The sequence below is a fragment of the Mus pahari genome, chromosome 12, assembly GCF_900095145.1.
Source record: "Mus pahari chromosome 12, PAHARI_EIJ_v1.1, whole genome shotgun sequence".
NCBI lineage: Eukaryota > Metazoa > Chordata > Mammalia > Rodentia > Muridae > Mus > Mus pahari.
In genome coordinates this window covers 70,772,018-70,788,236 of record NC_034601.1, presented here as the reverse complement: position 1 = coordinate 70,788,236, position 16,219 = coordinate 70,772,018, and the positions used below count along the sequence as shown (strand labels likewise).

The following is a 16,219-nucleotide window of genomic DNA, read 5'->3' as shown; positions in this document are numbered from 1 at the left end:
GAGAGAGAGAGAGAGAGAGAGAGAGAGAGAGAGAGAGAGAGAATGTGTATGTGTGTGTGAGTGTATGTGTGTTAGGAAAATAATGCTTTTCCTTTATTATTATTATTATTATTATTATTATTAAAAAATGGTCACTTAAGCTGGCTTTACATTCATGATAATCCTGTCTCAACCTTTCAAACTACCACACTCACCTTGCTATCTTTATAACGACACTTAATTTCCTAATCCAAAGATGTCTTTTTGAAATAAAAAAGGAGGCTATGATTTGAATGTTGAATTTATACTACAAGTATACCTCTAAACTGATTGAAAGGCTTAACATTATTTTTTTTTTTTAATTTACCAGTCCAGAGACTGGATGCTATAGTGCATCTCGTATGAGGTGACAACCACTAGAACTTCAGATCCACAACACACAGTAACTGTACAACACAAGACAAGTAAAGCTGACACACCATCTTCCTGCCCGAAACAAAAGGAACCGAAAGGTGAACGCAGTCCACAGGACTTAGGAAGTATAGAGAAGACTCTGGGCGCCTCATTAAATCCAAGGATGCACTACAGTTCTACGTGCTGGAATTTTACTCACAGCTAAGAACACTAAAACTCTTTAAAATAAGTTAAAAACTTAGTAACATTTTTTTAAAGATGCCTCAAAATATATTTCAAGTTTTTTTTTCCTTAATTATCTGGACAGCAATATGTTTTTTGTTTTGTTTTGTTTTGTTTTTACCTTTTATGCAACATCTGGAAACAGCAGGTTCCCAAAGCAACCAGTATCAGTAAGAGCAGCGGAATCGTTGGTATAATAACATAGATTAGATTGGGAATTATGCCTACAAAAGAAAAATAATCTTAGTGTTCAGTGATAGCTCAGGAAGGACCCCAACACAAGGTTATAAACACATCTCCCTAAAGATTAAGGTAAAATATAATACTTGCCAAAATAAGTAAATTCCAAGTACAAAGCTTTATTAAAAATATATGGATGCTTTGAAAAAAGTCCAAACAAAATTGTAATGCCCTGGTTGACATGCTCAATTAAATATGCATGGTTTTAAAATTTCTATTACATTTGTGATTCCAACATGAGCTAATTTTCAAAATGCATTAATCTTACATGTCTCATTTTATTAATTTTCTGAATCATTGGACAACTAAAGATTTTATGCTAAGGCATAACAATTATTGTAATCATTGTTCACCTAGAAGATAATGAATTCTCTTACTCAATGAGCTCAGTGTCATGATAAAGTGGAAGCATTTGGGATTAAGTGACAAATAAACACATATATGCAGTGACACAGTCCTAACCTAGAGACATAAGACTCGGGAGACAACAGCATTATTTTATTAAACTCTGAAAATAAGCGCTATTCTAACCCTACTCTATCACACTCCATAATGACAGGTATTCTTCATATATTTTAAAGAAACTTACCAACATTCAACATGTACAGAGCATGAAGTGACTTTATTAACCATGATTTTTATAAATATTGTATATATTAGAAGAGGATAAAATAAGAATAAAATATCTGTAGTTTAATTATTTACTAATGATTTTAATTATGTTTACTATTATGAATGATGTTAAAAGCAGATATCTGAAACAGAAAAAGCACAAAGCCTTAACACATATCTGCAAAAGGACACGTTGAGGAACACAACATTTGGCTTACAAACTAAAAGTTCGTTCACACTATCACAAATGTTCATGATTCTGACAACTGTGGGCCATAGTTAGTTCACTTCACTGCGCATCCTGCTCATCCATTCTTTTGCTAAGGGGTGTGTTTAAAGAGACTTAGTTATTGGTAATTCAGAGATACCTTGCTGTTTAGCATATTTTTAAGTTCATGTGTGAATTCACTTTATTTTAATCTAAGTCAGCCCTCACTCCCCACTCCAAGTGCTGCAAGATCCCTTTCTTTACTTATTCCTTGTGTGTGTGTGCGTGTGTGTGTGTGTGTGTGTGTGTGTGTGTGTGTGTGTGTGCCCCACATGCTAGGATTAAAATGTAGACACGAGTGGCTGTGATCAGCCCTCTCCCTGAGCCTTCACCAGGTCCAGGAAACATTTTAAGGATCTGTGATATACTTTCTTTTCAAATTACTGTTAATATTTCCGATACTAATGAAAAAATACAAAATTATATCTAGGAGTAATTGATTTTTGAAACACTTGGGTCTTTGGACCAATATTAACAAAAGAAATAGATAAGACATTTCTTTCCATGTGGTTAAGTTATTTATTTATTTTTTTAAGTCTAAGGACTATTAAGAGGAGTTTCTATCTAATAGGGAACTCACATCAGGATTGGATGTGTTTTTTACTCTGTCATCTGGGGTGACAGTGGGATAGAGAGCCCATTGTGCACAGCCCTTCCAACATGCCACACAGTAATATCATAGTGATACTGTGAAAATGGTCTCATAGAGGATTTTATACCATGGAAGTCAATAGAAGCTACAATCAGCCTTATTTATTCCTCATCACTACCTCGGATGAGCCCTGTACATTCAACAGCAAACTACTGTTGTTCTAAGCCACTAAACAAGTTAGTTGAAATGATAGACACCAGATTATATTAGGAAATACTTTGTAGATACAGGTGTCACTGTTGTTCACTTGCTTTTATACTAGATGGTTCGATTTCAAATAGAAATTTTAAGGTTTTCTTTCTAAAAATGTACCATTGCATAATTATGTCTAATGTAGTTCAAACGTGTCAGCGGGACCATAATTAACGTACCACATCCCTGAAACACACACACAAAAAATTTCACTGGGGTTAAAATGGTCCAAAGCATGGTTCTGTGGGTGAGAGTTAAAAGGCTCAGGAGAAAATCACCTGCTTCAGTAACAACCACATTCTCATGGGTATCTTCAGGTTGGTTTGTAAGATATGGCTTTTCAGCGGGCTCTGTTGGATGAATCTCTGTAATAATTAGCATAGGAATCATGAATAATAATTATACAAGAAAATGCAAGTGCCAATTAAAGTAAAATGTATCAACAAACAAGAAAGAAGGTTGATTTTGATTTCTGAATAGTTTGCAGGCAAATATACATTCTGAATTTAAATGTACAAAAAAATCAACTAACAGTTGTCAATATTTAATTATGTTTAAACAAAAGAACCAATTTGATGAATTCCCTTTATAACCCAAACTTCATTAACAACCAAGAGTGGTGCAGCACTTAAATTATCCTGCTACAGTCAGTAATGATGAAGGGTTACAGGAATACACAATAATTTGTGAACTACCCAGAGCTCCCAGGGACTAGACCACCAACCAAGGAGTATACATGGAGGGACCCATGGCTCCAGATACATATGTAGCAGAGGATGGCCTTATCTGACATCAATTGAGGGGAGGCTCTTGGTCCCGTGGAGGTTTGATGCCCCAGTGTAGGGGGATGCTGGAGTGGTGGGTCAGGAGTGGGTGAGTGAGTGAGGGAACACCCTCATAGAAGCAAAGGGGATGAGGGTGAGGGTAGATGGGATTGAGGCGTGTGTGTGTGTGTGTGGAGAAGTACTCAGGAAGAGGGATATTATTTGAGATGTAAACAGCCCCAGAAGGCAAATTTAGCACAAATAATACATTTAGAAGTATGGACATGAAAAAAATGATATCAGTGAACTGAAATAATATGTATGTGTTTCAGTAGAGGAGAAAAAAAAACTTAAAATTGAAGTATCCCATTTCTGAATAACCAGGGTAATTTTTAAAAACATTTTCAACATTATTGGCCATGCAATTAGATAGTATATGGAAGTGAAAATAGGAAAGTAAATAATACATTTCAAACTGATCAAGCATATAACATGTACATAAATACATACATATTACTTAATTATACTCATTTTAACCCTTGACATTGACAAGTACTAAATCATAGTTACTAAATAATAATTAATAATATAATGAATACTAAAATTTTGACATTAATAAATGTCGAGTGTTACAGCACATTTAAAATATCACAGAATTTCAATTGTATTTCCCTAAGTCACAATTAGGAAGAATATAAATAAATAACAGACTGAGTTTGCAAAGGCTTTCAAGAGTGTAATGACAGCAACCCAGGGCAAAGTATAAACTCCCCGGGGATATAAAAAGTTGGCTAATATACTGGAGAGAAGGATAAACACAGGAGTAAGTCTAATCCAATAATCTCTTGTGCTTCATGGCTTTATGAGAAAAGAAATTGTGTAATTTCAAAAGAATAATAGGCACATTGATACTTGGTTATAATTGCCTTTTATGGGTACACATTTTGAGGTCATGCGGACAATCCTTCAGAAAAGTTAATACGACCCTTTCCAACATTGTGGAGAAAAATAGAGAAAGAAATATGTCAAAGCTTAAGTTTCTAACTCGAGTGTCTAAGAGGATCAAATATATGTTTGCACATCTTTGATTAGTCCTTCTCTTAGGTGAAATTCCAACTCAACTGAAGTGTCTTATTAAAGTAACTCAGTTTCACTATTTCAACAGGAAGCCACAATAACATGCCTTGGGTCAAGGCAATTTCCCCAGTTACGGCACAAGACAAAAGAAAAATGACGAAAGTGTCATTTTTCTAAGGATACAAATCAGAGTAATAATGTGAAATTAATCCTTTTAACTATGGTGAAAGACATTACACTCAACTAAAGGACCACACGGAAAGCATTATGCTATGACATGATATACTGACATGCCTGAAGAAAGATGCTTCACTCCCCTAAATGCAGCAGGAATAAACCAAGGAACTATGGCTCGCACCTGTGTATGTCCGTAGGCACATTGGTAGCCTATGCCTACCTTCATTACAGTCTCAGTTTTTAAGATATTTTCATCTAGACATTGGTCATTTACAAAATATGAGAACAGTTTGGTCCTTGTATACATTATTATTTTCTCTTGGAAACACCTTTGCCCACAAATGGTTTCTACCTATTCCCCTTTGCTCAGCCCACTGCTAGGTTGACTCTACCGCAAACAATGTACTTCAGTCCATTAACAGGGCAAGCTGTGGGGTAATGCCTCTTTCCTAGGAATAACAGAGACGGCTGGGAACTATAAAGACAAAGTCTCCTATGAACAAACATGCACAAAAATCTACCATAGCTATGGATGTCTTTTACCTGGTTCATATTTGCAGATGTAATTGTGCTTCATGTTGCACCTGTCATCATTCCACTGGTAAAGGTAGGGACCTCCTAGGCCAGGATTGGCAGTTGGTTGATGATACATGACTACACATTTTTCACTTCCACAAGAAGGTTCATCAGTGTACCAGTTTCTACAAACAGAGACCCATGGAGACACTTAACAACATGTATCATAGCTTTTCTTTTGCCACATTGACTCCAGCGGGGTTCAAATTAACACTTCAGAATCTAGTCATAGCTTACCGGAACTGGGAGCTGCTTCCATCAGACCACTGGTAGAGATCTGGGCAGGCACCTGATGTTTGGCCATCTCCGCTTCTCAAAAGGCCTATCCAGAAGTCACCATCTGAAATACCTGTTCCAGGTTTTGTCAGGTTCTGCAGCATGCTCTCTATTAACTTCTGTTCAGCTTCATTCTCAAGACTGAGGAGTACACCTCCTTCACTTTCACAAGCCAGCCGTGCTTCCTGGAAGCTCACCCGGCTGGACAGTTCATGGAAGTAGGCCATTTTGTAGCAGGGATGTTTCACATCAGCAAAACACACCTTTTGACCTAAAACAAAAATAAATAAATAAACAAACAGACAAATTGATTGTGAGGTCTCTATTAATAAAGTTTGATGTAGATTACAAAAGAACAATTCAAAACAGAAAACATTAAGAATTCTTTTCTCCAAAGTATGTCCATGGGTGCAATAGTGGCATGATAGCTGTGAGTGTAAACAAATACTCTCTGACTGGATTTAAGTCCTGCCTCTCCAGAATAAAATGCATGCATGCCCAGTATTGCAAATTTGGTCAAGACCTAATAATTGGGGAGTTCACAGGCCACCAAGGTGAAGCTACAACTGTTGTTTTTGGTGAGTATACATATTATCAAACCTTCCCTCTAAACGCACATGTCTCTACTCATAGAATGGTGCACCACATCAGAAAAGTGTCTCTGTACAGAAGTTGTTGGTTATCACAGAAACTCAACAAAGAAAGGGTGATTACAGAGGGCTCTGCCAGCAATAGGACATCTATGTCAGACCCTCCTACCCAAGGCCTTGGAAAAGGTGTAGAAAAGTGTAAGAGCCAAAGATTAGGGAGGATGAGGTCAAAACTGTTTTTTAGACATGACGGGACCACTAGACTCAGGAACCCACAGCAGTTGTAATTGCCTACACAAGACCTGCTCAAAATAAAGTCAGTCAGCATTTCATTATGGAGTGCATGAGGCTCCATCTTTAAGAAACTATGGACAACTGATAGTTTCTTGGGGAGAGTCAGTCAGTTCTCTTTAATTGTTTGATTGGATGGTCTCGCACCAAGAGGTATATGGACAGCACAAATTAGAGTTGATTAGTTATGAATTTTAAAAAGAAGCAGGCATGAAGTTGGGAAGGGGTAGAGTAGAAGATCTGAAAGGAATTAAGGAGAATAGTAGAGCTGAATATGATAAAAATTATCCTGTGTGACATTCTCAAGGAACTGGCAAAGTTCTTTCTGTAAGTTCAGAAAGTTTGCCTTTCTAGTCTATTATTTTCAATTTATAAAAGTAACTGGACTTGGGAGACGCTCTATGGGTAGAATGTTTGCTGTGTAAGCACGAAGACCTGAGTGTTTATTCCCAGTACCCATGTAAGATGTTTGTCATTCTCTTATACTGTCTATTGAATTTTGTAGTATGCGTGAAAAGTTGTCACATGTAGGGTGAGGGACCACGCTTAAATACTGGGATACATGAAGCATTTGCAATTTTTTTACTCCTGATTGCGGTCTGTCATGCTGAGCAACTATATCATACCAACATGGAAACAATACCCCAGCCCCTGAGACTTCAAGTTGTGATAAGAAATGACATTCAAGGCCAGAGCAAGCAGAAATCAGCAGATGACCATTATTCCCACAACAGTATTTAAGATAGGACCTTAAAATAAGATAGGATCTTAAAAAGTCAGGATCTTGACAAAGGAAGGAAACATAAAAGAGTTATTTAGCAATTCAGCAAGCTGTCTAAGTGGAATGTGAACTCTGGAGCAATACACGGAAAAGTGCCAACAGATTAATATACAAGCCAAAGTAACTTTAAAACAAATTATATATCTGTAAAAATGGTCATGGGAATGAGCTTAAAGATTTTAGTAGAACAAATAAGCCTTAAATAAATACGCATTGACAGGAGGCAATAAAAATAGCAATGATCCTTTCTATTATAAATCATGAATAATTTTGAAAAGTTATTCCTATGATTAAGTTTTGTGGTGATTTCGCTGTCTAAAATAGTTGTTCCTTATAAAATTCCAATGATTCTTACAAGCCTATATTTTCATTATTGTATTTAAGAAGCAAGCTCTCACCCTATTGTCATCTAGTCCATCCTTTACATATTTCTAAGTTTCCAAAATTATCTTAGCTACATTCCCCCGAGTGTTCGAGTTCCAAATTTTCACCCCTAAGACATTTAGCCTTGTATTTCACTCAAGCATTTTTAAATACTGCTTTAAATAAAAGATTACTTTGCAAGATCTCAATGGAAAGAGAAACAGAATAACAAGATAGTTTTGGTGAGTAACTTGGATTTATATGTAACAAAATTAGGGCTCCTTAAGAGGCTACCTTGATATGATTTATATACTCACCACTCATTATCTTTGATATATTAAAAGATAAGTTCATCCCTGGTTTATTATATACACCAAATACATAAAATATAATAGACATTTACTCATTTATAAAATAGAGATAACACTTATATAATAGAATGTTAGGAGGGCTCTAAGTATGATGCAGAAATCTCTAATACTGTTATGTTACATTGTAAAGAAAATGACTAATGATGCCTAGATAAGAATTGCATTTTACCACCAACTAAAAAGTACAAATGGAGGGACTCATGGCTCCAGATATGTATGTAGCAGAGCATGACTTTATCTGGCAGCAATGGCAGGGCAGTCCCTTGGTCCGGTGGAGGCTCAATGCCTCAGTGTCAGAGAATGCCAGGGCAGTGAGGTGAAATTGGGTGGATGGGTGGAGGAGCACCCTCATAGAAGCAGGGGATGGGGGATTGGAATAGGGAGTTTGCAGGAGGGAAATTGGGGAGGGGGATAACAGTTGAAATGTAGATAAATAAAATAACCAATAAAAAAATAAAAAGAATTGTGTTTTTCAAAATCCACACCTAATGCTAGATGGGTCCTGAATATGTTGCCAGGCTTATCACTCTATGCCAGGCAATCTTTCCCTATAGATGGAGTGGTTCATGTTCTCAATAAATGAACAATAGAGAGGAGGATGGCAGCACAAAAGAGGGCCCCCGGAGGAGTCAAGACAGAAGTCTTTTATTAGCAAGAACAGAGATGTTAACCCAGAGGACCTTGGATGAGTACCAGCTGACTCTTCATGTTTGAGCTAAAAAGCTCCTACCAGGTCAGGGAGAGCAAGGCAGTTTCTTGGGAATTATAGGCATACTGCACAATCGTTATGGCTTAATGTAGAATCAGTGGATGCGGATAGGCTGAATGCTTTTACGCATAGTTCTACTTTTCTACTGATTTCCACCTTACTGTGCACATTTGGTCCAAGTCGTGGCAAAATGAGCAGAGGCTGGAGCTACGGAGCTTGCTGCTGCACTTCTGCTGATTCCGTTTGGCTGCTGTCACAGCGGAACTCGAACAGCTGGGAAACAAATGCTGCCCTAATTCCCAGGCAAGCTCTGCTAGGGCAGATCCGATGTGGCTTTCCCACTCCTGGAAAAGCCTGCCTTCCTAGAGAATAGCGACGATGGCCTCCCGACGATGGTCTCCGCTTACATGAAATCTTTCCCTGACATTTAGATTTAAATATCATATTCAAATAAAATCTTCCAGAAATAGTTAATGGGCGGGGTAAATTTTCTGTAAGTCACACAGTGGTTTATGCTACCCTGAGTTTATACTCGTACTATCTGACTCTACAGAAGTCCCAATTCAGAATCTCTACTTGAAAATCACCTTAATTTTTGGCTTATCTGAAAAGACTTTTCACTCTGGATTCCAGAAACATTGATGAAAACAGACATCCAAGAGAGTCTTGTGTACTTTTATGAAAATGTTCTGATTAAGTACCTGGAACTAAATAATCTCTACATTTAAGAATTACTTTAGTATTTAATTTTCTCAAGTAAATTTGCATAGATTTATAGAGAGAAATATTTACCCATATTAGATATGTATATATAGAAACACACACTGAGCAAAACCTAGTTATGTACTTTTATTTACAGATAATTCTTAGTAGTGACTATTAAACATCTCTGTCATTGTCACAAGTAATATTCTGTTGTCATTTCCATAATTAAGTATCTTAGTTTTCATACACAAATGTTGGCAAAACTTGAAAATGGCTTTAGCAATTATAAGAAAGCAGGGGTAAACTCACAAAGTTATGATAATTTGTTTCTTCTTGAATAGAAACAGTAACTTGGTTTTATGTCATTTAAAATACTTGTACAATGCTCAGCAGCTGTGAGGTTGTCAATTATTTCCTCATCCAGCTTAACTATAATAAAATGTAACCAACATTAGTTAAGTATTACATATAGATCATGTTGTTCAATCAAAATATAGATAACATATAAATTTCTTTTCTTCAGTTATGATCCACTTGATTTTAAAAATTGGTATGCTTTAACAAAAAATTTTAAAAACTGAAAAATATAAAAAAAAGGGGGACAACATGATCATTCTCACCTAAGCCAGACTGGCTAAACTTAAGGTTCTCAACTAGAATCCAAGAAGTGATCTTTTTCTATAATTCTTTCCTATCCCCCTCAAAGCATACTAAAACACTTGGTGGTATTGCAATCCTATGTTGCATGAGCTCTGAGAATAAAGCCAATTATTGTTAACTAAATGAAACAAAGTCCCATTTAGTCTAAGTGTTCTGTGTTGCAGTTCACAAGAGTACACCAATTTCTTAATTTTTGTTTGATGTTAAGACAGATTTACTAAAATTAAATTATTTATGAAAGATGAATATTGTGATTCACTTAATTGCAGAGTGCACTACAGCTGGAATCTATTCTTTGGCACTAAGAAAATGAAATGTGCCATATTGGGTCACTTCAGGGATGGTGGTGGCAGCAGCCTTTCTTATTTATCCCCCCAAGACACAGCAGGCTTTCTGAGAAGAGAGTGGTCTCATATTTTATTTCCTTATATTTAAAATAGAAATAAAGATTTTGAATGGAAACCCATATAATAATATGACTGCAGAGTTCAAGAAGTCAATCAAAAGGTAGTATTTTGAGTCCAGCAGAACTGAAGGAAGTTAGAATGAGCAAAACTTTCATGATCATTTTTCTTACTTTAATCACTAACAGGCTATATGCTTCATCAAGCTAGTGATAATAATTGCCTGAAAATGTAATAATTGTCTCAGACTGATTAATAACTTGAAATATTTGAGACATCACTTCCAATACAATTAGCACCTTTAGAAGAAGTGGGAAAATCAAATCTGTTGATACACAACTAAGAGATCCTGCTGATTAACTATTCAACTAGAGAAGGTAACTTTGCCCCTAGAAGGTTCAACTCTAGACACAGGGCTTACCAAGCCAAGCCCTTCCTCCTACCCTCTCTACACCCACAAGACACAGACTTATTAAAAGGCTTTCAATCTTCCCAGCCAATGTGTAATGTAGATTTTCTCATCCCATCTCTAAAATAAGGAAGGGAGGCATAGAGAGAGTTTAATAATTTGTCCACACGCAGCTTATAGTTGCAAACTCAGGCTTGGGTGACTTTCTGTTACCCATTTTCTTCTTCTTCTTTTTTTAAATTGGATATTTTATTTGTTTACATTTCAAATGTTATCCCCTTTCCTGGTTTCCCCTCTGCAACCCCCCTATCCCATTCCCCCTCCACCTGCTTCTATGAGTGTTCTCCCCCACCCCCGCTCCTGCCTCACTGCCCTAGCATTTCCCTACACTGGGGCATAGAGCCTTCACAGGACCAAGGGCCTTCCCATTGATAAGGCCATCCTCTGCTAGATATGCACATGGAGCCATGAGTACTCATTGGTTGGTGGTTTAGTCCCTGGGAGCTCTGGGTCTATGCTTCTCCGTATGTGTCTGAAGCAATAGACAGTTAAGACACTTTATTAATAAAGGGTTTTGTTACATGCCATGTGTCTCTTCTGTGTTAGATACATTCATCTAATATAGCCATTGGTGAGTTATTGATAGCTGGTATAAGCACAGGATTGTGCACTGGGAACTTATTTCTGAGTGTGAATATTTCATGTTGAATAATGAGATCAAAGTTAATTTAAGGACAAATCTCTCTCTCTCTCTCTCTCTCTCTCTCTCTCTCTCTCTCTATATATATATATATATATATATATATATATATATACACATATATGTGTGTGTGTTATAAAATAAAATAGCAGATGAGACATCACTATATATGATGTCATTTTATTTTATCAATTTGACAATTAAGGCCTAAGTTGAATGTATCAAATATAAAAATGGTCACTGTACTCAGATTATTGTAGTGTACATTGAAACAGATTTTAAAGACTTCACCTTACAGTTGTCTAAGTGATTGCACATGTCTATGAACTAAAGATCTAACACAGAAGAAGACAGGTTTTGTTTATTTCATGTCTTATATTTCTTTTTTTCTTTTTTTAAAATTAGATATTTTCTTCATTTACATTTCAAATGCTACCCCCTTTCTTAGTTTCCTCTCTGAAAATCCCCTATACTCTCCCCACCCCCTCTTCCCCAACCCACCCACTCCTGCCTCCCGGCCCTGCCATTCCCCTATTCTTCTCAAGACCAAGGGCCTCTCCTCTCATTGAAGAAGAGAGTTTTAAATAGTAGAAATAACTAATGAAGCATCAGCTGGCTATCCCCTTTCAGAATCCTTTTTTTTTTTAAATTATAGATGCTTTTCTAGCATTAATGTATAGATATTGCTACCATAAGATAATGATGAATAGCCAGTAAGGAATAATGCCTATGATAGATGGGTAGTTTATTAAATGCCTAGTAATAAGATTAATTTGCTCCCTTCTTGCCCAAGAGATACTTAAAATAATTGCATCTTTGCAATTTGCACTGTCATCATTTTCGACTTTGATGATGTCATGGAATCTTTCTGTGAGCTTGAATATGCTCTGCAGTTTCATTTATATATTCCTTACTATTAAAGCACGTTTGAAAGCTACTTACTGCTCATCACTTATGCAATATTCTACCGTCTCTTCACGATAAAAGGGGGGCGCTGCATATAATTGGCTCCCAGCTAGGTCTCTCTATAGTGAATAGAGAGTTCTTTATTCTCTATGAAATTATGGAGGAGAATGACTTAAAAGTCATAGGCTGAGAAAAGTTAGTGGAGAGTGACTGGTTAAATTGTGCATTTAAATTATGTCTGACTCTGAAGAGCATGAATTGCTGACGTCAGTACCAGGCCTAACACCCCTGTTCCTAAGCGTCTGCTTCCACTCAGCCTTCATAGTAAAGTGTATCTCCACTGTAGTAGAGTTAAAGCTGCACATGTAAGAGAGTTCTCGAGAAATGCAAGGGACACCTGAAATATGGTTAATGCCACAGCACAGCATGAGGGTGTGGAGGACCAGTGCTTTCAACTCTAAAAGAGAAACAAAAAGTTTGTTAAAATAACAAATCTTTTGAAAATGTCACTTGCTTCCAAACATAGTCTCCCAAACTAGAGACCTCAAATTTTAATCTCCCTTTTTCATATTATACCATAAGAAAAAGTCTTAAGAGGTCGTCATAAGAAAAATATCAGCAGCTAGTGACTTTCTGAACTGAGTGTTTAAATAGATGCAACAGATGTCCTCCACACATCTGTGTGGAGTAAGAAATCTCCACACAATTCAAATCCTCAAATTAGTTTCCCATGAACCACAAATTCAGTAAATGCAATGATTATTATCATCAGAGTCCGCTATGTGTGTCTGTGTACTGTCTTATTACATCAGATACTATTAAATCTTTTGTAGATCAGCTGATAGTGAAGCTACTCAAAATGTATTTTTCCCTAAAATATTTTACCTTTAAAATGGTGTGCTTAAAGGATTATAATGTATCTTGTTGATGTTTTGAAATATGAAAAACATATCCAGAGATTTAGTTTGTCAGTATCTGTCTTTTGAGATCATAGTGCGTATGTAAAAATTATTTGATATTGCACAGTAATTATACATTTTTGTCTCAAAATTTAATAAACACAAATAATTTTCCATGTGTTCTAAGTATGTTCCAAATAGTGGAAGGCAAAGAAGCTGTCTCAATTCTCTTCAGACTTGGTAACCAGTCCCTAGTGGCATAAAATAGTTGCTACATCATTCATAACAAATATCAACAGGCAGACAGTGGACATGTTAGGAAATATTGCTTCAAAAATAACAGATTTTAGACTGCTCTCTGCTCAGCCAGTAACAGCTAGAATTAATCAAATCCTATGACTCAGAAATCAGTTTATAGATGGATAAATTTCAACATGAAAAAATCAAATTATCCATAAGAAAAACATATCTAAGTAGTTGTTTTAATCTCAAGTCAACATCATCATTTATACTAAATCAATAAATCATGATCAGTTACTTAGAAATTTTCCAGATACCACCTTCAAGATGCCTATGAATTGTCAAAAAAATCCTAGCCAAAAATTTGGAATAATTTGTGTAGAACTATATTGGAAATTAAACTTTTCATCAACAAAGTACTTGAGTTCTATTTTCTACTTTGAATATCTCTCCATCCCTCAAAACTTTAATGTATTTAAATAAGAAGACAACAAAAATCATTATTTAAGTTAGTTAAATGCTTCTATTTGCTTTTAAAGTGTCATTAGTTCGAAGTACAATTTTTTTGCTATTCATTTATTTGCATATAAAACTCAAACAAATGTCGTGAAATAGTTTGTTCCACCAGATAGATCTCCATGCAGTTCTTTATCTTCTGTTAAATTAGGAAGGAAAGGGACTTAAACTCATAGACTTTGAACACCCTGTAAATAGTTCTAGGAGACTGAATTGTATCTGACTGAGTGAAATATCTGCTGAGGAGAAAGTCAGAGGCAACCTGAATATGCTAGATTCTAAAGGTCTGTTTTCTGAACTCAACCTTTTTATCGGCGACACCTACTGTACAGATGGATAATCTTTCAGAGGAACCACGTTGGCCTTATATGTTAGAAGCAACATTCAACAAATGCACTCCAACAGTTTGATGAGCATAGCAAGAGCTTTCTCGATGGGTGGCTGTTTAGCTGCCCTGTGCGATGCTGTTCACATTTGCCTCAAACACAGAAGAGCTTTAAAAGACTTTTCCCAAACTTAAGGGAAGATGGATACGGTGTGGATGACATTGAACACCGGGTGTGTGTGCGGGTGGGGGCGGAAATCAAGAGACAAAGCAAGGAAGTTTGGCAATTTTGACCTTTCACTGATTTGAGAGACTTAATTGTGCACCTGCTGTTTGAGCAAATCCAAATTCATCACCACGAACATCTCAAAACAAACCTCCACCCAGCTCCAAGAGGTGTTTCCTGGGTTTTCTAAATTTGAAACTAAGTCCAAAAGCGAAGGCGACATGGCAATAGCTCTCCCCTGTTCATCATCAGTCCTCCTGAGAACAAAGGCTGCAAACTCAGACATCTGGACTGGGCTGGTCTCAGAAACCATCCTTGTGAGCTCCCTGGCTGGATTAGAGCCAGACCAACAGGAGGTGGCGTTCATGCTGCAGCAGCTCCTCAATGTTCAAGCACGGTCAACCAGGCTCTACCACACCCCTCTCACAGGTGCCTCAGTCCTGTCTGCCTGTGCTCCACTCTCCAGCTTCCAAATAAACTAGAGACTCTTGCCCTGAAGAGACTGAGCTGTTCCCTATTTAGCTTAAGCTTGCTCCCCAACTATAGAAGAAGGCGCTCCAAAAAACCAGGAAACTTTTCTGTTATGCAGGGAGAAGGTGAAAGAATAACAGGTTTTCCACCATCTCTCTGGACGCCTTACTAAGTACAGTTTTCCAAGTCTAGAAGGAATCCCCACCCTAGTGCAGAGTACCCCATACCGCCCCAGAATCCCAAGTCCCTTGTTTTTTTTGCTGTCCTGACTCACCGCTGACCACCCTTCGGGCAAAGGCTCCCTGGGCGCAGAGCAGCGCAGCTCCCAGCAATAGCGAGGGGATGCGGATCATCGTGGCGAGCCTTCTGCAGCAGGTGTCCAGTTGAGGAAAGAAGAGGTCCTCCCGCAGCACGGCCACCAGAGGTGGCTCTCACCGGCAGCTTCCTTGCTTTCCTGCTGGGTCCTACTCCCTCCTTCCCAACGCAGGAGCTAGGATCCCTGTAAACATCGCCTTTAGGGAGGACCTTCTGCCAGGCTGCCCCGTGCCGCACTGGGCTGGAGTGCAGGACACCGTGGGCGTGTCTGGGAGCAGGGGACAGTGTTAAGAGTTCCTATGTCTGTATCTGATGGAAAGGTGAAACGGGAGTTCTAACGCAAACCTAAGGAGCTGCCTTCCCTTCCTTCTCAGGTCTCTGTGTTCTAAGGGACTGAGCTGGTGTACCCGGGTTGTGGCTCCAACAGCAGCAGCAGCAGCAGCAGCAGCAGCAGCAGCAGCAGCAGCAACAGCAACAGCCGCTCTGCGCTGGCGGCACACTCTTATATATGCCCAGAGCCTGGGGTTCCAACCTCTAGCTAGTAATCATTTTAACTACTTCGTCCCTCCTGCCAAGCGGAGCATCTGGCCCCTCCCCTAAAAACTGGAGCCACTTTGAAAAGAGTCCAGTCAGCAGTCCCTCCTCCTCCACTCCCCGGTCCCCACCCCCTTCCCATTTGCCAACAGACTTCAATACTCATTTGTGTAAAATGTGACAGCTTTGCTATTAAACTCGGGCAAAAGTTGGCTCCATTTGGTTTTCTCAGAGATAAATGTCCACAGGGATGCCAAGTTTCAGGGCCTTTCTCTTTTTCTGCTAAATTGCTTGATCATATGTATGGTGAGATGCGGGGCACTAGCCACTATTTAAGATGGATTGGCAGAGTGGA

The 16,219-nt window shown here is 37.9% G+C and overlaps 1 protein-coding gene across 1 annotated transcript in view; it reads right to left on the bottom strand.

Annotated features, from left to right (window-relative positions):
- The window catches only part of Chodl (chondrolectin), a 19,697-nt gene extending 3,909 nt beyond the window's left edge, over window positions 1-15,788 (bottom strand). The window contains exons 1-5 of the mRNA XM_021209409.1: window positions 15,290-15,788; window positions 5,411-5,720; window positions 5,141-5,298; window positions 2,858-2,944; window positions 737-839 (exon numbers count right to left, since the gene is read on the bottom strand). Coding sequence (XP_021065068.1) covers window positions 737-839; window positions 2,858-2,944; window positions 5,141-5,298; window positions 5,411-5,720; window positions 15,290-15,368 — 737 coding nt within the window. The 5' untranslated portion in view covers window positions 15,369-15,788. The remainder of the gene's footprint in view (window positions 1-736; window positions 840-2,857; window positions 2,945-5,140; window positions 5,299-5,410; window positions 5,721-15,289) is intronic.
- Between the last annotated feature and the right edge of the window lie 431 nt (window positions 15,789-16,219).